The sequence below is a fragment of the Aspergillus pseudoviridinutans genome (assembly GCF_018340605.1).
Source record: "Aspergillus pseudoviridinutans IFM 55266 DNA, scaffold_7, whole genome shotgun sequence".
Taxonomy (NCBI): Eukaryota; Fungi; Ascomycota; class Eurotiomycetes; order Eurotiales; family Aspergillaceae; genus Aspergillus; species Aspergillus pseudoviridinutans.
This window is the reverse complement of record NW_025091287.1, coordinates 1,578,259-1,598,889: the sequence shown is the minus strand read 5'-3', so window position 1 is coordinate 1,598,889 and position 20,631 is coordinate 1,578,259. Positions and strand designations below refer to the sequence as shown.

Sequence of the window (20,631 nt, the reverse complement as noted above, 5' to 3'; positions counted from 1 at the left end):
ACGAAGATATACCACCCATTCAAAATCAGATCTTCAAAGTACCAGTGAGCTGAATGTCCAGCACACTCTTACCCACATAGATGGGATAGCTTCCTGACTGCAACCCCCACGTCTGCTTCTCGACATCCCAGGTGCTCAGATCCCGACGCGTCAGGTCGAAGGTAAAGTGCCGCTTCCCGTGCGGCTTGATCGACTGCTTGTCGAAGCCTCGGAGCTGCTTGGCCGGACCGCCGGGGATCCCAACATACAGCTGGGCGACCTCGGCCGCCTCCACCGCGCCAGTATTGGCCACGGTGCAATTGACCGTCGCCACGACATCCCAGAGAGAAGGGAGGCCGCCCTCGGCGATGGTCGAGCCGGGAGGCAGGTAGTCGGTGTTCGCGCCGGGGACGAGCTCGACTTCGAGCGCGGAGTAAGAGAAGTCGGTGTATGAGAGGCCAAAACCAAACTCGAACCGGGGGGTGATGTTGTGCGCCTCGAAGGCACGGTAGTCGATGTACACGCCCTCGGTGAAGTTGTCCTGCGGATACCACTGATCCCGATCGCCCTCGGGCTGGACGGGGTGGAGCAGGTTGCCGTAGTCGGACGCTGTCTTGGCCACGGTGTAGGGGAGACGCCCCGAGGGGGACTGTTTGCCGTACATGACCTCGACCAGGGCGCCGCCGGTATCCTGGCCGGGGAGATGGGCGTAGATGACGGCAGTGATGTTGTCGTTTTCGATCCAGCGGTCGACGAGGCGGACGCCCGCGTTGTGGATGACGACCATAGTGTTGCTGCATTGGGAGGCGACACTGAGTATGAGCTCATCAGAGTATGGGTCTGCCAGATACGGGCGGTCCCAGCCTTCAGAGGCCAGCTCGTTGACGAAGACGATGCAGGCCTCGCTGGCGGGGTTGACGATGGGCTTCTGCGAGGCAAAGTCCCACGCAAGGAAGGTGCCGTCTTCGCGGGCCTGGCGCTGGAAGGCGTCAAACGGAGCGTCGATGTAGGAGGGCGTGGTGGCTCCGGAACCGCCGCCGGTGAACAGGGTGCCATTCAGGGCGACGCCGGGACCCTCAGCTGTGGGATCGTAGCTCGAGAGGAACATGTCCATTTGAACCGAAGTGTTGATGGCGCTGCCGTTGGGATAGTTCAAGGTGTTGGACAGTCCAAAGACCCAGCGGCCAAAGGTGACGTTGTCCATGGTGTTCTGGGTGGCGGCAATACCATCGTAGCCGAAGAGAGAGAGGAACTTGGGCTTGTTGAGTGGCAACGCATTGTTGGTGTTCTTCACCAGGACGTGACCCTCCACGGCACTCTGGAAAATGGTGGACCGGGACTTGGGATCGCGAGCGTCGGTCAACTTATGAGGTTTCCGCAGATCGACAGGCATTCCGTGTCCTGGCTGCTCGATCTCCGCATACTTATACCAAGAAGCTAGTATGCGAGTCACCATATCGTCCAGACGCGTCTGGGTCAACGAGCCGTTTCTGACGGCCAGAGCGAGGGTACCATTCTCCCAGAAGGCGGAATCGGGCATTGCCATGTCCAGACCCGCGTCTGCAGCGGCGACCCCGGAGTGCTGGGCATCCCAGTCGGTGACGACGAATCCCTGGAAGCCCAGCTCGCCCTTGAGCAGGCCATTGAGTGTCTTGCTGTTCTGGCAGCCGTAGCTGTTGTTAATCCGGTTGTAGCTGCACATGACGGATCCCGCACCGGCCTTGATGGCATCCTGGAAGGGCCACAGGTAGAGCTCATGCAAGGTCTTGTCGTCCAGGTTCGCCGATACGGATTGGTTGTGCAAGCCCTTCAAAAGCATCGGAGGGTTGCGGTTGGTCTCCTGCTCATTGCCGATAAAGTGCTTGACGCAGGCAATGACAGACTCTTGCAGGCCACGAATGGTCTCTCCGGTCAGGGAACCGGCCAAGTACGGGTCGTTGGAGAAGCCTTCCCAGTTACGACCGCCGCGCGCCGTGCGCCCAAGCGGTCCGACAACCGGCCCCAGAGCGACGTTGACACCCTTGCGCCTGAACTCGGCACCCATATAGTGAGCACGTTGGTAGGCAAGGTCACGGTTCCATGCAGCTCCTACATGGACACCGGATGCGTATCCATTCACCAGGTCAGTAGCCCGGACACCGTTGCCGGCATCCTGCAGGCACAGTCCGGGAAAACCAACGCCAGGAGCACCTCCAGAGTTCCCGGAACAGCCATTGGTGGTGGACGTGTACCCGTAAGTGAGGTTGTTCTTCTGCTCGTTGGTCATTTGAGCCACGAGAGCCTTGGCCTTGGTGTATGCCCCCTTCCAGTCACCCAAGCCCTGAGTTTCAGCTGTTGAGCAACGTACTGTTAGTCATAGGGGACACCACAAGTCTTGGAGTCGCTCTTACGGCTGGGGTAGACGGGCTCGGAACGGCCGTACGACCAGAACCTTTCGAGATTGGCGGCGATGGCAGCATCGTCCTGCGCGGTAGCAATTCCTGCCAGCTGCAGGGCAGCAGCAAGAAGGGGAACCGTGATTTTCATCTTCAGTTCCGAAAAGAGAGGGATAGAAGAGTCGATATGTCTGATCTTCAAGGGCAAGAATCGAGGGGATTCACGACCTTGATATAGCTGCGACTCGGAGCCTGAGGAGTCGTCTATGTCGGCTATTGTTGCATAGTGACTCCGAATGGTAGTAAATCCCCATACCGCTCATCTCAATCTTCTTTTCTACCGGGCAAAGACCGAGACTGAGCCAGGCGTCCCCATACGGAGTACCCCGATGTTGCCGAGCTACTACATTTTGCGTGGCATTCGGTGTGTATTCCTCCACGCTGGAGTCTAGAAACTGATTTGGCCATTGATGCAGCAAAGCAGGTGGCTTGATTAGCTTCGTTTTCTTTCATCTCCGATTTCTATCGCAATTTCCCGAGCCACATGGCACAGTTGACTATGCGGGGTCTCCACATCCCCAGCAAAAGCGGGCCTCCACGTTCTTGGCGGGCCTGCTGTATGGCTGTTTTGGGGTCATTGCCGGCTGCAGAACCCATAGACTGCCCACGCTTCGGCTGAACTCCGGCTTTTACTCAATAACTATCCATGATCCATCCTTCTTATGGCAGCTGCCAAGGGAGCAGTCTCAGTTTAGTCGGGATTCTTCAAGCGCTTAAGCCTTCGACCATGGATAACTGCGCCATAGGCTCATACTGTCTGGTGACTTGATCTCTCAGTGGTCATTTCTTGTCGTTTCTTTCTGCTCCTGGACGGTACGGTCCATCGGCTCCTTCCCGTGTTGCATGAGTCAGTCGTCCTTGACAGAATGACAAAGCTCTTATGAATATTGAGACTCCCTTGGCGCAAACCTACACTAGTGCTTCTTGCAGCTTGAAGCTGCCTTGGCCGTGTGGGGAAGGGTTAAACCCCGGCAATTTTTGCACCCTACCTATTATGTGGGGTTCGTTATGCTGGCATGGTAAAGTCCTTTTCCTCCACCTGCAGCCGATCCCAATCTACTTCCCCGCGGGGTACCTCATTGTGCAGTGATCTCGGCATCATCCGTCTAGTGAATACGTCTGTTGACATCCTTGCAGCAGCATTTCAGCTGGACATCTTTCTTGACCCGGTCAGATAAGCCGGCTTCCAAATAGACTCACCGAACAAGACCATATGGGAACTCGCGACTCGGCCCAACTTAAAAGTTTGCTAATCGCCAAGTATACGCTTGACGACGTCCATCCCGCTTGATTCCCCGCACGTCGTGACAAAATGCTACCCACATCTTCGTCTAGCCGTCGTTGTCTAGCTCCTCTCAATCTTGCCCAGACCGAGTACTGGCCAACTTGGAGGTCCCAAGACATGCAATATTCACGCAAGCCAACCCCACAAACACCAGCTAAACTAGGGTTTCCCCGGAGAATAGCCGACGGCACCACATCTGTGGACACTGCACAATGCTAGAATCTTCCGGGATGCAGACGCTAACATCTCCCGGTACCTATATCGGTAATTGGACGCTTTGCCGTTGAAGCTTCAAAGGTCTGTCCTTCCTACTCGTAATCTGCGCCGACAGTTCTGGGCGCCGCACGGGATGCAAAGCGGGAGAAGTCCGAAGTCAGCAGACGACGGAGTGAAGTGGACATGGAATAGTTGCCAATGCCCTAGCTCCGTTACACTGTTCGGATTCGAAATGCTCTTCTTGTTCCCCTCATTTCCGTCTCTTTTCGCAAAGCCATTACAAATCGAGGGCTATGCCGAGAAAACGTGCGGGGTGATGTATGGGCTGACTGGTCCACAGGTGGAAACTGTCCCGGTCATACCAATCCCCATAACTTTGCGATGTACACCGTCAGCTACATAGGTGCAGGTGTAAAACTTGTGCTAAAGTCTTTCAAGATTGGCAAATGCAATTCGACGCATGATCAGGAGCCTTCTCGTCCGGTCCGGCGTTGGATTCGGCACAGGTCAACTGCCGGCTTCACGACATGTAAAGGAAAGTCCCCGAGCCAAGCGCGCTTCCTGTAATGTAGGCGCAATGATGGTCTCTTCGTGTCATTCGAGCCTCGGCATCAGTCCATCTTTCAGGGTTTGAATATATGGTTGACCATACTTGCGGTTAACACGGCAATACTGGACCAAGGATTCCTGATAGTGCAATTTCCGTATAGCAAAACGAGATTCATAGGCTCAAATTATCTTCTTTCACACCGGTCATTCTTGCACAGCTCTGTCCCAGGTGTTGTTCATGCGGAAGATCGGTATCCGAGCTATCCTCGTTAACTTGATTTTGATCCCTTTGACAGCACGTAGATGCGGGGATGGTCAGTCTGAATAGGAGGTAAGGTTCAGAATTGTACAGTTGCATCCTTCTGTGAACAATTATTGCAGGTTTAGTTAGTCAGCTTACTATTATCGAATGAGGTCAACCGATATTCCTGACTTGATTTGGAACCGCTGTTGGAGGTTCCCGGCAGGGAACAGGCACAAGCACACATATATATCTCCTAAATCGGCAAAAGCGTACCACTTCATAAACATGCATTCAACCAGTTCTGACTGCATACGCCAGTTATTTTCAGTCGTCGAATTAGCCTGGTCGGAGTAACATGACAACATATTGCTCTGTCATCCACCAAGTAGGGCTGGTTTCGAAGGCCCTGTTGTTTCTCACAGGCTCCAATATTGAAATTTCCCGGTAACCCAATTGAAAAAGAATTGTGTCGTGACTCATCAACATGAGAATATCGACTAGAATAAATGATGTGGGACATCACACTTTATAAATGTTAAGCTCTTGGTCAACCATGGATTCGGCTCTACCACCGCACTCCAACTGAGGTATGTCAAATTGACATCATCTCCTACTGAAGAACAAAGGCATCCTCCATCTGTCCACAACAGAGGAGACAACAATCATCATGTCGATTTTCAGCCCGCCAAAGCACCAGAAGCTTATCCCCTTCAACATCCCCGCCGTTACCGGCTCCGAAATAGAGTATATCAACACCGCCATCCAAAACGGCACCCTCACGAACGGCCGATACACCCGGCTCTGCCAGTCATGGTTAGAACAACGCCTGTCCTGCAGGAAAGTCCTCCTGACACCCTCCTGCACCGTTGCCCTTGACCTCGCCGCGCTGATCCTGGACATCAAACCCGGAGACGAGGTCATCCTCCCGAGCTACACACACCCATCGACCGCAAACGCATTCCTCCTCCGCGGTGCCTCATTGGTATTCGTCGATATCATCCCGGAGACCATGAACATGGACCCGACGCGAGTCCGGGAGGCGATAACTGATCGTACGCGCGCGGTGGTCCCAGTATGCTACGCCGGTTTCGCATGCGACATGGACGAGATCCTGGAAATTGCGCGCGAACGCGGGATATACGTCGTCGAGGACGCGGCGCTGGGACTCTTCTCCACGTACAGAGACCGTGTCGTCGGGACGATGGGACAGCTGGGGTGTATTAGTTTCCAGGAGGAGGGGAATATCACGGCTGGGGGACAGGGCGGTGCTCTCCTCGTTAATGACCCGGCGCTGGTGGAGCGCGCGCAGATTATTTGGAACAAAGGCATGATGCATGACCCGGCGTTTCGGAGTACGGATGAAAGCGTGGATACGTGGCAGCTGGTTGGTGGGAGCTATGCGATTAGTGAGCTGCAGGCTGCGTATCTCTGGGCCCAATTGGAGGGCGCAGAGACGATTCAGATCCAGCGCCATCGGATCTGGAATCTCTATTGGAAGGAGTTGGAGGGGTTGGAGACGCAGGGGATCATCCGGTTGCCGGCTTTACCGCCGCATCGGGAGCACAATGCTCGGATGTTCGGAATGAAGGTCCGGGATATGGCGGAACGACGGGAGTTCATGGAAGCGATGAAGGGGGTTGGGATCAGCGTGTTGCCTCACTATAGTCCTCTTCACAAAATAGGCCCTGGTAAGAATCACCGGCATGTTATGGATGAAGATGCGGTGACTAGGGAGAGTGAGCGCCTTGTTCGCCTGCCGATATACTATGCCATGACTTTGGATGATGCTCGATTTGTGATAGATCAAGTCAGGCAGTTCTATTCTTCTGGAAAGGTCACTTGATGGGATATGAACTTGATCATCGAGCCACTTTGACATTCAGGGTTTCTCTTTTCTTCCGCAGTTCTGAGTGACGAAGTAGATATCCATAAATCTTCAGGACACGGCGCCGGTCATTCCCGAAGTTAGAATTATGGGAAAGAGGACGACAAGACACATGAGGCAGCTATCACGAGCCAGTAGCAAGACAGCGTTCAATCACTCCTCAATAATTCCAGAAGATCCAGCACAAGCGAGCAAGTCAAGCGTGAAGTAGAAACAAGAAAGGAGAAACCTTGAAGAATCCCGATCAGTAAAACAGCTTCCGTTTCTATTCCAAATTCCCCGTCTCTGTAGCATATAGCCATGTCTCCCGGTTGAACTCTACCTCGCCTTCAATCACATTGATAACTGCAGATTCGTCGCCCATTTTCTACCGCGATGGTGAGGGTCCATCGCTGACTCTCGCTTGCGCTACATGAAACGCTAGTCAACACCATTGTATCAGTTCAATCTTGATTCATTTGGGTAGATGCTTGATTTCACAGTTGCATCGTAGGAGGAAGACTCTTCATGGCTGGTTTGTGGTTGATTACGTAAAAACCCGTCATAAATGTGATGATCATGATTCATACTGCGGATCTCTGAACTCCCACTCTATACAAATTAGCTGCCCTCTATCCATCGGATACTAGAGGTAATCGTGCAGTATATCCAATAAGAGATGCAACGGGTGTCATCACAGAAGCCATCAGGATACCATACTTTGATGGTCTGCTTGTACAGCAGCATCAGTTCTGGAACCGACTCGAGTCTGATGATTGATCATGTCTGCTTCGTAGCTGCATCTGATCATTAATAGAAACTTCCCAAGTGTACAGATTCATAAAATCACGTGCCCTCAAGAGGCAGCATCCGGCGATGCCGAAATAAGAAGAGCACATGCTCTGTCTGTCAGAGAATAGCCACGCGAGGAACGCGAGGAACGCGAGGAACTCTGAGACATGATACATGGGCGAGAAACACCTGTTGTTTCCTCCCAGTAGTTCAGTTCCCCTTGTCTAGAGCTTGTCAGGAACAGGAAGGAGACAATTCTAATGTTGATGCCTACCGTGGGATCAGAGTGGGCCGGTGCTCTCCCGGCTGTTCCTGCAGTTTGCCACTGCCTCAGCCCCTCTGCTTACGTGTCCCATTTTACTGCTTCTGGCGTCTGCGTCATGTGATTGGCTGGATGGCCTTGTCAATCTTCGATTGGCCTTCATAGTCAAAGCTTGGCCTGATTGGGACCATTCGCATTCTTCGCATTCCAGACACAGTGAAACACTTCCCCTCCTCGGACCACACAACGTCATGGTGAGCACCAGGGATGGAGGCACATGTCAGCGGTTATGAGCAAATCATGCACATCCGTGGTGCAAGAAGCGTCACAGGCCATTCCGCTTCTAAAAATGGGTTCCGGTACCTGGTTCCTGAGGCAGTCAGGCACAAGTGCCAGGATGGCCCTGGCATTTATACGGCGCCCGCTCGCTGGGCTCCTCAGGCCCTCAGCGCCAACGTGCCTTAGCAATTTAGAACTCAGTAGTGCCATCAATTTGACACCTCTAATTGTTGTTTCATCTCCACAATTCATCAAACTATCAATAATACTATCTTTTATTATCTAAATCACAGTCACTATGCCGTTCTCTCGTTCCTCACGGTCATCCAGCGACCGCGACCGCGCTGGATCCATCGGCTCTCGTGAGAGCTACAAGAAGGCTACTCTGTCCAGCAAAGCTGATCCCAATCAGGCCTTGACTGAAGCTCAGCCAAGTTCGTTACCTTGTATCTGTTTGTGTTGTGTATATACTAACGCTTCGAAAAAGTCAATCAAGCGGTATCAGGGACTCCAATGTTCTCGCTGCGATCGATGCAGCACCGCGACAAAGAGGGAAATATTATCAGTTCGTCTCTTCCTCGTTTCATCGCATGCGAATCATCAATGCTAACCAAATCCAGCTGATCCCGACCGGTCCAATCCCACACGGCCCCGCCTCGAGCGACCGCTAGATACCATCCGATCGTTCGAAGCCGCCATTGAGGCTCGCCGTCGAGAAATGTGAATTATGTGATATATTGGGACTGGGATCGGAATTGGATATATGGCGGTGCCTCTGGTGTTCGGGATTGGTATATTGCGACATGAATTATGCAGGACGGATACGTGCGATGAATTGTTTCTAGCGAGATTGTACATTACAAGACTTGGACTCTACAGCTTGTCCATATCATGAAATCACCAATGACAGTCGATTCGACCACAAGACATCAATCATATTTTCGATCAGACACACATGATACAGCATATACACTGTGTATCGATTCCATTCGAGGCCACTGTTTCCCTAAGCTACCAGGAACTAAGAGTAGTTAATGCCGATCACTCCTGCTTTGGAATAGAACACTGAACTGAAATAGGCTACCGTTAATTTGGTTGCAAATCCACAAAGCTTGACTCAATGGCGTATGTGCGGCCCAAATTAATGAGCACTTCTGGTTTGTACTCTAGAGAGTGTGCTCCACTGTAAGACCGACGCTGCATGACTCTGTTCGGGGATAAAGCCCTCCGACGGAACAAGCCCACAAAGTTTGACACTCACCACGAACCATCTCAACTCCGATCATAGAATCAACGCTTGGTCAAAATTTGCTCAAATGATATGCAAGGCGATGGAGGACAATTCACAGTGAGTAAATCTGGATACCTTTATGATACCCTACTCTTGAATCGCACATCCGCTAATAATTGTTGGCACAGCTATATCAGTCCATCATGGCCCGCCACAATAACAATAGTGGCATCATCTCGGTCAACTCTAATTTCTAGCTCGGATTTATGAACCAATACTGGACGGTGGATGGAGTCGGACTGTCGTCTCTTTCGCTTTTTCATTTTGCCGGCACCTCGCTTGACGACCGGACCAGCGGTGGCTTACTGCAGTGTTGACGCGTTCATTGCCCAAAGCGGGGCCGTTGATGGCATCGCAGAAGCAGAAACAAGCCGACCAACTTGACGGGTGTACAGTTCGCCCCCTTTGTGAGGCGGGCTGCTAATAATAATGCTTCTGTCAAGCGATAGCTCACGATGGGTGTGTCGACGCAATCTCCTGGGTGTTGTTATAGCTTTCTGTTTCCCGGGTTGTCGACCTACAGGACATATTCTGTGCCTGTTCATTCGTTTCCTTTCCTACTGCATTTCTAGTCATTCGTTACTCAGTACTTGATTCTCTGATATCTACACCTGTTTCATTTCATTCCAGAGAAGGAGAGATTTCGACGCCATGAAGTTCTCTCACGCTCTCCTTGGGGCTGGCCTCTTGGGCACTGCTCTGGCAGACATTGACCCTATCATCATCAAGGTATTTCCCTTGCATCCTCTGATGAGTTAGGCTAACTGTCTGAAGGGATCCAAGTTCTTCTACTCCAGCAACAACACCCAATTGTAAGGACGCTCCGTCTGTCTGTCTGAACTCATGCTAAACCTTCCAGCTACATTCGTGGTATTGCCTACCAACGTACGTAATTGTCATCTAGAAGCCTCACATGAAGCTAACTCCAACAGAGGACTACTCGAGCAATGGCACCAGCGATGGTAGCAGCACTTATATCGACCCCTTGTCGGACGCCACGCTGTGCAAGCGTGACGTTCCCATCTTCCAGGAGCTAAACACCAACACCATCCGCGTTTACGCCATCGACCCCACCGCCAACCACACAGAGTGCATGCAGATGTTGGCCGATGCCGGCATCTATGTCATCTCCGATCTCTCTGACCCATCCCAGGCTATTGACCGCAGTGATCCTTCCTGGGAGACCACCCTCTACGACCGCTACACCAGCGTGATTGACGCCCTGGCACCGTACAACAACACCCTCGGCTTCTTTGCTGGCAATGAAGTTTCCAACACCGTCGGTACCACCGATGCCAGTGCCTTTGTCAAGGCGGCGGTGCGGGATATGAAGGCATACATTAAGGAGAAGGGATACCGCTCGATGGGAGTCGGCTACGCAACCAACGATGACTCCACCATCCGTGTCAACATGGCCGACTACTTCAACTGCGAGGCAAGTGACGAGTCTATCGACTTCTGGGGATACAACATCTACTCCTGGTGCGGCGATTCATCCTACACCGAGTCCGGGTACAGCGTCCGCACGGAAGAGTTCCGGAACTATTCCGTGCCTGTCTTCTTCGCCGAGTATGGCTGCAACGAGGTCACTCCCCGCAAGTTCACCGAGATCGAGGCCCTGTTTGGAGACCAGATGAACGATGTGTGGTCGGGAGGTATCGTGTACATGTACTTCCAGGAGGCCAACAACTACGGTAAGTCTCTTGATCAGTCATCCGGCCGCAACTAATCTGTCCAGGTCTCGTCTCCGCCGTCGACAGCACCAGCGTCAGCACCATGGCCGACTTCAAGTACTACTCCAGCCAGATCAACAACAACGCCAACCCATCCGGTACCAATAAGGCCTCGTACACTCCCACCAACACCGCCTTGCAAAGCTGCCCCACCGTCAACAGCAAGTGGCTCGCCAGCGCCAGCCCCCTCCCGCCGACCCCCAACGAGCAGCTCTGCACCTGCATGAGCAACGCCGCCTCGTGCGTTGTCAAGGACTCTGTCAGCAGTAAGGACTACGCCGACCTATTTAGTCTTATCTGCGGCTACACCGACTGCACCGGCATCGCTCGCAACGCCACCACAGGCAGCTATGGCGCCTACGGCATGTGCACCCCCAAGCAGCAGCTCAACTTCCTGCTCAACAAATACTACTCCGAGCAGAGCTCTGCTTCCTCCGCGTGCAGCTTCGGCGGCTCGGCCACTGTCACCTCCGCTACCAAGGCGACCGGTGCCTGCAGCTCCCTCATGAAGGAGGCCGGCACCGCGGGTACCGGCACCGTCACTTCCAAGCCCACCGGCACCGCTGACTCGTCCGGCTCATCTGCGTCTTCGACTAAGTCGTCCAGTGCGGCTATTGCTCTTACGCGCGGCACTGCCGTGACTGTTGGCTCTTTCGAGCTGGGTGTGTATGCCATCACTGCGCTGTTGACTGCAGTCGGCATGGTCATGCTATAACGGGTTCTCTGGGGGTATTTGGGGGCAATTTTGCCTTCATGCATAGCTGTTGTCATTCGAAAGGTGCTTTCTTCTTATAGAGACTTCACTTTGTGTCGCTCCTTTCAGTATTTTGCACATGTTCAATCCTTTTCGTATTCCAGCTGGAGTCTATATGTCCTTTTTTAACCTGTTTAAGTCCACCATATAGTAGCTGTACACATGGTTCAAGGAAAGTAAAGCAACAGAAGATATCAGAGGAAACTACCATTTGACAGGTCCTGTGACGCCAAGGGCCTCTCGCTTTTATAAATGCAATTTTAGACGGGGTAGTGAGACAAAATGTATGATTTATTAGACCCTGACTGCTCATTCTATATTTATATATTCAGTCAATGGAACAGATGGTGTTCAAAACTATTCCTATATCACTTGTTCACATAGCATTCTTCATCTCTCTCAAAGCTGCCATCACCTCCACCGGATCAGTCTTTCCGGTCTTCTTCTGGATCTCAGGATCCTATGTAACAGTCAGATAATAAGTATAATTAGAGATGGAAAAGCTGTTGTCGCTGTCAGTAGCTGACCACGTCAAGTAGACTGTGATGATATCACGTCAACTGTGCCGCTATATATGGACATCCGAGAGTTTGTCAACCGATGATTCTCCGTAAAGCGAATCGGATTCCTCAACGATAGAGCACTACAGCCTCAAATAACCCTATCACTAATACCACACCTGCAACGTGGACAATGCAATCATGTGTTTATCTATTAAAAAAAGAATCGACGTCTGGTCTTTGTCCGGTCACGTGGTTGCCAAGTTGCCAAGTTGCCAAGGTCCTATACGAGATCTCCCCTCTTTGCTCGATTTCTTCTCCTGAGAGATCTCTGTAGTACTTGAGGAAGCGCACTTAACAAAGGATCGAGATATGTATCCGTTATTAATCGCCGACAGCTCCACTGCCCTGAAAGCATCCTGCCACGAGGTATCTATATCCGCTGCATCTTCATGACTACCAACTGATACGCGTTAGATCATCTCGTTCAGTTCAAGCCTCCTCCGTGATCACGTTCCAGATGGCGACACGACAATCTCAAACACAAGCCATGAGCTGGATCGTATCTGTCACGTCCTGGATGAGATCATCCTCATCTGCCGGACCCATCCGTCCGTCCTGATGACGCACACGTCTGCCCGTTTCGGGATGTGGGCTTGTGTGCGGTGTAATCTGGAGGACATCCAAGTCACGCTTCAGCGGCTGAGGCAAGAGCTGGAATTGTTCAAAGCCTACGCCGAGGCCGGGGAATCAGGCTGGCATAGCTGCGCGATTATTGCGTATCGTGGCCGTTTGGAACCATACCGTAAGGCTTTGAAGGTGGCTGCCACTATGATGAAGATGTAGGTCTTGTTTTCAACGCCCGACTGATAATGTATGGTTGGTATGGGTGCTGATTTCATCTTGAGGGATGTGTGGCTTCAACAAAATGCGCTGGCCCAAGAAAAGGAATCGTCGCTCGTTGTCTTGGACATTGAGATCAAGGATCTCGAGGCGGCTGTACAGTGTATGAAAGAGCTGTCTTTTGTGTCTAGCGGGGAGACAACTGAAAGACATGGAATGATTGTCACCATGGAAGATCTAATCGCTTCCGCAAAGTCATTTTATACATTTGAGTCCACGGCACCGCCGGCGCATTCCGTGAATCAGGAAGAAGATGGCCATGATTCCGCTCCTCCTCCCTCGTATGCACAGGCCATGGCATCCGAAGACGGGACCGTGTCCGAAGACGATACACCCGGACTATCCCCGTTCAATGTGGCAGCCTGCGAGGGGGATTTCGAAGAAATCAAAAGGCTGGTCGCGGCTGGTGAGGACATCCTTGCCACCGGTAAGAACGGCCAATCACCTGCATATTCGGCTTCCGTCTCAGGGAACACGGAAATCCTAGAGTATCTGATCGAGCACGGTGCAGACTACACCTGTGGCAACGAGGACGGCTTCACCCCGCTCAACGCAGCAGCTACATTTGGTCATCCCGACGCCGTGCTTGTTCTCTTACACCACGGAGCAGATCCAAACGTCCCATCCGTAGACGGGCAAAGCCCTATCTACTCCGCCGCAAAACTGGGTCAACTAGATTCGGTAAAGGTGCTTGTTGAACATGGAGTGAACATATCAGACATGACACATCCGAAGCAGTGCACGCCACTGAACGCGGCGGCTCACAGTGGACATCTCCAAATTGTAAAGTACTTGCTCGACCAAGGGGCGGACTTAAGCATACCTACTACGAGTGGATGGACACCAATGGCATCAGCCGCCTCTGAAGGCCACGCCGAAATCGTCAAGACTCTCATAGAGCGCGGTGCTGATGTCAACGCTAGCATTGGTGACGTCGGCGCCACGGCGTTGTACTATGCTGCAAAGGCTGGCCACACTGATGTGGTCCGCATTCTTCTGGACCACGGCGCGGACACCTCCCGGGCATCGACGAATAACTGGACCCCCCTCAACGTGGCGGCATCCGAGGGCCATCTAGCGGTTGTTGAATTGCTTCTTGCCAAAGGTGCAGATGTCTCAATCCCCGATTCAACGGGCTGGACGCCCTTGAACAGCGCTGCGGGCGAAGGTCACCTTGAGATTGCAGTGGCCCTGGTCAGGCACGGCGCAGATCACACCGTCGCGGACTCGCGAGGCCACACTCCACTCTATTCAGCAGCATTCCACGGTCATCACGCTATTGTTGACCTCCTTCTCAAGCTCGGTGCAGATATCAACGCGGCAAACAAGGATAACTGGACGCCCTTGCATGCTGCGTCCGCGAGGAGTCATGTTCAAGTAGTTCGATCTCTTCTCGCCTACGGGGCAGATTTCGCAGCCCAGAACTCGGGTGGTAGGAGCCCTCTCAATTTAGCGGCCGGCAATGGCCATCTAGAGATAGTCAACTTACTGCTGCGACACGGCGCGATTGCAATGATGACGGCTGGAGCCCGGTAACCGCCACTGCAGGGAATGATACTGCCATGGTAGAAACTCTGCTGGATAGAAAGACGGATATCGGTGACACGCGATAATAGCGGATGGACTTCCCTAGGAATCGCGGCGCGAGAGGGCTACCCAGAGACAGTTAAGGCTCTTCTAGCGTGCAGTGCAGAGAAGAGGCCACGAACATCAACGGCTGGATTGCTTTACATGGCACAGTGGGAAAAGTCCAACTCGGAGTGGTAAAGATTCTCCTTGGACAGGGACTTGACATCACTGTCAAGTCGAAGACTAGATGGACGCCGCTGAATATCGCCACCGCCCAGTTCTTGCTTTCATAAACAGCAAGAAGCTGTACTATAATTTGTTGACAGGCATGCACGGCTCCACTGCCACCAGTCCGTCTCAGCTTGTGCGCTCCTCAGGCCCGACTCCGACCTAAAACGCAACTCTTAGGGACTGACTATGCAAGTCTCGGCATGATGCCGATCAAGTCAAGCTGGGTACTGACCACTCATATGCCGAGCAACTCCTCCAGCCTTCCAGCCGAGAGAAGATAAAAATCAGCAAACTGTTTAATGCCTCGATGACGCTGTGGGAAAGTCAATCAAACGGGACTACTGCTTAGCCTGGAGCGTTCATGCGGATGGCACCTTCTACACATTGCGGGTGTACCCTCGATGGCTACGCTAGGAATAGTCTAATTGCTCTGTGCTGTCCTTATGCAAAGAAGGGTAAGACATAAATGTCATGAAACCTCAACGGGGCGCAGAGTTCTGCGAATATGCCGATACTGAACGTCCTTACAGCTATGATGAACTAGCTCTCTTAAGTATTCCACAACTACAGAATGTCACGTCAAAAGAAACTGAAGCAAGTATTGTCAATCACGTCCTCGAATGCCCTTTCTCGTCCTTTGCGTTCATTGCCACAGCCATATCCACACTCATCTCCTCTTGAAGCCCCAGAGCGCGCTGGACTGAATTGATCACATGTCGTCAACGCTGCTGCATTTGAGGCCGGGGAGGAGCATTCGTGAAAGGTACTGACTACGTCATCGTGCTGCAAGTCTGAGCCAAGGGAGAAGTGGCACAGCGGGAATCAGAAGTACGCTTGCTTTTCTACGAATCATTGGGCCCACCCAAGTTCACATAGGGGTAGATCCACTGTATCAAGAGTATCCAAAGCACAACCGTGGCGCGGTGTTGATGAGACATCATGATTCATGTCAAGATGCGATCTGCAGTGATTTAGCTGGATGATCGTCGGATGCCTTACGGCCGAAGAGCGGGGGCAGGTGTGGACTATTGTGGCAATTACAAGCGATCAGCATCGTGATGAGGTTCCCAAGCATCATACCCACCGTAGGCGACTTTTCTCCGCAGTCGGTGGCCAGTAATGGCATGAGATGACGGCGAGAGGTGAAACCCCTTCTTGAGCATTGACAATGGGGAGGAGACGGTCACTTCTGACGATACATACAAGGATTAGAAATGGCGAAGACATCATCTCATATTGCTAATTGGGCTGGCTGCATCACTACTTCGCCAGGATATGCTACTGAGGAAAAGAGCTGGTCCAGATTCAATGCAACTCTCCATCTGCAAGCAGAGTAGCACGGAGGATGTGCCTGTGACATGCCTGCTGAAACTTGATACTATTCACATACATTGTAGGCTTGCATTGTCCTCTTATGTCTGGTATTGACATGTCTCGTCATTCGAGATACTCAACTTGTATCAAACTTACATCATCTTACAGAACTTACAACTACTCAGAATGGAGCCAAGATACGTCAGACAAGTCATCCTCTATGATAGCAAGGTCACATCATCGTGTTCGTCGTGAACCATAGCGCCATGGAACTCCAAACTATTGCAAATTAATGAGGTAGAAGCGGTAGAAGCAGATCAATCGACACCAATAGTATGGTCCAGCCATTCACTCATCCCAACCTCAGTATGTCTTCCCGAACAAGGCCCCGGGCCATTATAGCTTCTCATCAGGTGGTGGACGCGAGCCGATCGATTTTCTCTTCTCCTTTCGTAAGTTCCTTTCCGCTTCAAAAAGGAAGGACTGGACGCATTTGCTGCCGTCTGGGTTTTTTCTTACTCGTTGATCATTCAGCAGCGCCGTCAGGGTGGCCTTGATGCTGTTGTGGTATTCACGGATCTGGATGTCGACGTTGCTGCCGGGAGAGACGTATTTGACTGGGGAAGAGTCGTGGTCGTTGGCTGAGGAGGTGTAGGAGGCAGATCGTTTGTCGGCGATGGCCGAGTGGAGGGTAGGCAGCTGGTTGGCAGATGCTGCCGGCTGTGGGGATGGATGAATGGGAACCATTTTGTGTGATAAGTCGCTGTCGCTGTTCTAGATGTTGTCTTGAGAAGAGGAAATTGAATAAGCTTGAAGCTGAAACTGCGAGTCTGTCCGTCTTATAGCTTAGCTCGTGAAGCTCAACGTACATGTCCTCAGACCTCACAACGCATCGACGCTCGTTACGCCACAGGTTACCTTCGTTTGTCTGTATACATAGCAGCCCTTGGCATTCGTAATATGCGCCAATCGAAACAAGGTAGCGATCTGTTTGCAGCATCATACCCACGGCGCGGCCCCTCTTGCTGATCCTGGCTGTCTCTTCCTGCCAATGAAGAGCTTGATGCCATCATCCCGCTGTCAGGGTAGAGTATCTACTTTCTACAGGGTTTGGACGTGTCGTGCCCTGTTCTGTGATATCACACCTATTGCACACTTCTCCATCTTGGGCCTATTGTTTAGGTATAAGGGGTACTTGCTGCATGGATAATCCTCGCGTCATGATAATTCTTCATTGTAGATAGTGTCACGCCGCCGCTTATATCATTCTGTCTGTGGGTTTGTTGGATACATTCTGGATACTAGTCTATTACCAGGTCATTTCGCCCCCAGCCGACCTCATGGCCTGTGCTCACTGTGGGTGTCGGCTAGACTGAAGGCGATTTACCTCTTGTGTAAGCTCTTATGCCTATCATTCTCCAGATTCGACCATTCGACCATTCTTGGTCATCTGTGGGTCCATCTGCTCTGTGAACTATGACTATGACTAGGCGTTCCAGCCTCAATCCATAGATGTACATGCTTTTTCGCCCCTGGATGTATTCAGGCTGGGTGTCCAACAATATGCTAGCAAATGACCTCACAGTATGCAGTTTCCTGGTTAGGGTTTCAGACAGGTAGGATACAGGGGCACCGAACGTCAGGATGACTCAATTGTGTTGATCTCCACGTGGCAGCTCATTCCGAACTGAGTAACAAGAGGTATGCTGGTTATTCGTCATGGAGTAGGATAGTGCTACCTGTACATGTCTAAAGGATTAAAGTCTTGAGTAGGTGGTAGATATGAATAACGAAATAGGTCCCGTTGTCAGCAGACCTATGGACAATACTATGCTGTGTAGTCGAGGTGACCTCAATAGCCTCATGAATACATCAGGGCCACACCCCTGACGTCATTGGTGCTGGTCGCTGGTGCAACCGGGAAGCTTGGCATTGTCTGCAATAGACAAGTACATATGACGGAGGAGTAAAGAACATTCCACTAGAGTAGTCTATCCATCCCTATCCAGACTGTCTTTTGTATCCCCCGCTCCATTCACAAGCCCACCTAGCTAAGCATCCCAAATATCCCCACGTCATAAAAGCGGACCCTAGATCGCCGCCATAAATTGCCCTTCAGCAGATTCCGCCCCTCAGCCAAATATCGGAAACAACCGTACACAGATGGCTTGGCAGAACTTTGCGCAGACCACTCCCCAAATGATACATACTGATTTGAACGACTGCTGTTTTTGGGGCTCCCGAACACCGGCTGCGGCCCGGCTCCGACAACGGCATTCTCGGGAACCATGACTATCTTTAATATGATCTTGATGATGCTATGGAGAGCAGGCTATCAATTGTGTCTAGTCAACTGATGGCATTGCCTCATTAAAATGAAAAATATATATATATATATATATACAACAGCTGGGAATTTGCTGGTGGTCACCCGCCCGACTACTAACTGGCTGTCGGGTGAGTACCTCAACACCTTTTAAATATACAAATAAATTCTCAATAATACCTTAAGGATAAATTCAATAATACTCCAGTAATTGCGCAAAAGTCTGGTCACACTAGGCCATGGGTCAGCACGTCAGTACGGGTTCACCCTTAGCTACTCTTTCAATTTTCATATACGGATACTACAGTCAATTTTGGCTCAGAAATCAGTAGACCTCGAAGGACAAAGGCTGCATTATCTACGGAACAGCTCTGCGCGATATTATATCCCATAAGCTTGGCTAATCACTCATTTCTAGGCTGCTGCCCGCGACGCGCGCGTCTCCCCATGTCAAGGGGCACATGAATAGGGCGAAGCGAGTAGAACTAGCTAAATGTGGCTAGTACCTGGCTGGACGATACTAGTGGACCATTTGTCCTGACAACCTTCTGAAGGGGTCCATTTGAGGTTCTTCTCAGCACACTGACCAAACACTTCACCCATTTGCTGGGTTTCACAACTTCTCGTGATGGTCACTCCAAGACAATGGTCGGCGTGCCAGGGAAATCTAAAGGCTGTCACGCCTGCCGGAAAAGAAAGATAAAGGTAATCGTCCTGTTTCACTCCACTGATGATGGATGTTGATCCCCTCAAGTGCGGCCAGCAGACGCCTCAATGTCTGCAATGCACTCGGTCCAACCGGTTATGCCCCGGCTATCAGCGCGACTACGTGTTTGTTCAGGTCAATCCAGCAGCCAAGGCAATCCGGCCAACTCCGCAGCAAAACTCATCTTTAATTCAGACTAGCCATCACCAGCAGCTGCTGGACAATTTTTATGGTCACTGTTTTCCTGACATGAGAGGGCCATTCGGAGGCAAACCATGGCTCAGTCAGCTCCCACAGATGACGATTGACACCAGGGCCCTGAAAGCATCAACACTTGCGCTTTGCACGGCACTGGTAGGTCGATCTACGGGCAACAAGGCCTTAGTACACGAAAGTTTGAAGCTCTATACTCGTGGGCTCCGAGCGCTACAGGTGGCTCTTCAGAGCCCCTCGCTGGTTAGGCATGATGAGACGCTTGCTGCATGTCTAGTTTTGGCGATGTACGAGATTTCAGAGTGTCCAGCTAGGCATATTGCTGGGTATTACCAGCATTGCCGTGGGCTTTTCTCACTTATCCAACTGCGCGGCGTGGATGCACATGCGTCGGGATTGGGACATCAACTGTTTCTTGCCATTCGTGTTCATTTGGTATGTTATCTCTCACATTTTGAAACACCTCTTCTTGACGGAAAAGTAGATACTCTACGGCCTCGGGCAGTTAAAACCCAGTTTCTTGGCCGAGCCTAGCTGGATGGATAAGCCATGGCAAAATGCAGCCAAGAGACCCTTCGATCGAATTGTCGACTGTATGGCTTACGCCCCGCGGCTCTTTCATCAGTTACAGATCTACTCGCGCCTTCCATACGCAGAGAAAGAGCCGCTAATGTCGAGTTTGATGGTCGAGTTCGAATGCTTAGATAATACGCTCCAAGTCATTTACAGAGAAATGGAAGACACTGTCAGAGGACCAATGTACTGGTCTATATTGTCAAAAGACCATGACTCTGTAGGAGATCCGATGAAGGGGTCGCCATTCCCCCTTGCATTCCAGTTTCCGGATCTGAAAACGGCGGCCAACTTGATGGCGCTTTGGGCGACCAGTGCTCTGTTGCGGAGAGGTTGGAACGCCCTATACGAGGATCTCAGGCAAGGCTCGTTTAGTGGGATGGTGGTCGTTCCCCGTGACGTTACATCGGTCGTCAGCAAGGTTTGCCAGTCCGTTGAGTTCTGCCTGAACGAGACGAATCTGATGTTTGGGGCGTTTGTCGCTTCAATGCCGCTTGCAATTTGCAAAGCTGTGCTGCAGGGTGATGGGCGCCACGACCGGCGTGGCGCCTGGATTACGGAGGTGTTGGAGAGGCTCCAGCATCGCGGCGTCCGGATTGTCAAATATCAGTGA

At 51.7% G+C, this 20,631-nt stretch overlaps 7 protein-coding genes across 7 annotated transcripts; 5 read left to right on the top strand and 2 right to left on the bottom strand.

The window, feature by feature from the left end:
* Positions 1-25: 25 nt before the first annotated feature.
* On the bottom strand, positions 26-2,505 carry Asppvi_009856 (beta-glucosidase; the record flags this gene model as incomplete). Its single annotated transcript, XM_043305702.1, has 2 exons — positions 26-2,310; positions 2,370-2,505. The coding sequence occupies 2 exons, from the start codon at positions 2,503-2,505 to the stop codon at positions 26-28; spliced, it is 2,421 nt and encodes an 806-aa protein (XP_043161637.1).
* A 2,870-nt stretch (positions 2,506-5,375) lies between these two features.
* Positions 5,376-6,551, top strand: Asppvi_009855 (uncharacterized protein; the record flags this gene model as incomplete). The annotated part of the gene is made up of 1 exon (XM_043305701.1): positions 5,376-6,551. One exon carries the CDS (start codon positions 5,376-5,378, stop codon positions 6,549-6,551), a length of 1,176 nt encoding a protein of 391 aa, XP_043161636.1.
* Positions 6,552-8,203: 1,652 nt separating this feature from the next.
* Asppvi_009854 (DUF2406 domain-containing protein) lies at positions 8,204-8,629 on the top strand (the record flags this gene model as incomplete). Its single annotated transcript, XM_043305700.1, has 3 exons — positions 8,204-8,339; positions 8,393-8,470; positions 8,526-8,629. The coding sequence occupies 3 exons, from the start codon at positions 8,204-8,206 to the stop codon at positions 8,627-8,629; spliced, it is 318 nt and encodes a 105-aa protein (XP_043161635.1).
* A 1,218-nt stretch (positions 8,630-9,847) lies between these two features.
* Positions 9,848-11,644, top strand: Asppvi_009853 (glycoside hydrolase family 72 protein; the record flags this gene model as incomplete). The annotated part of the gene is made up of 5 exons (XM_043305699.1): positions 9,848-9,925; positions 9,971-10,008; positions 10,056-10,081; positions 10,129-10,890; positions 10,935-11,644. The coding sequence occupies 5 exons, from the start codon at positions 9,848-9,850 to the stop codon at positions 11,642-11,644; spliced, it is 1,614 nt and encodes a 537-aa protein (XP_043161634.1).
* A 911-nt stretch (positions 11,645-12,555) lies between these two features.
* Asppvi_009852 (ankyrin repeat domain-containing protein) lies at positions 12,556-14,622 on the top strand (the record flags this gene model as incomplete). Its single annotated transcript, XM_043305698.1, has 3 exons — positions 12,556-12,612; positions 12,661-13,025; positions 13,092-14,622. The coding sequence occupies 3 exons, from the start codon at positions 12,556-12,558 to the stop codon at positions 14,620-14,622; spliced, it is 1,953 nt and encodes a 650-aa protein (XP_043161633.1).
* A 1,974-nt stretch (positions 14,623-16,596) lies between these two features.
* Positions 16,597-16,947, bottom strand: Asppvi_009851 (uncharacterized protein; the record flags this gene model as incomplete). Its single annotated transcript, XM_043305697.1, has 1 exon — positions 16,597-16,947. One exon carries the CDS (start codon positions 16,945-16,947, stop codon positions 16,597-16,599), a length of 351 nt encoding a protein of 116 aa, XP_043161632.1.
* Positions 16,948-19,259: 2,312 nt separating this feature from the next.
* On the top strand, positions 19,260-20,631 carry Asppvi_009850 (uncharacterized protein; the record flags this gene model as incomplete). Its single annotated transcript, XM_043305696.1, has 2 exons — positions 19,260-19,880; positions 19,930-20,631. The coding sequence occupies 2 exons, from the start codon at positions 19,260-19,262 to the stop codon at positions 20,629-20,631; spliced, it is 1,323 nt and encodes a 440-aa protein (XP_043161631.1).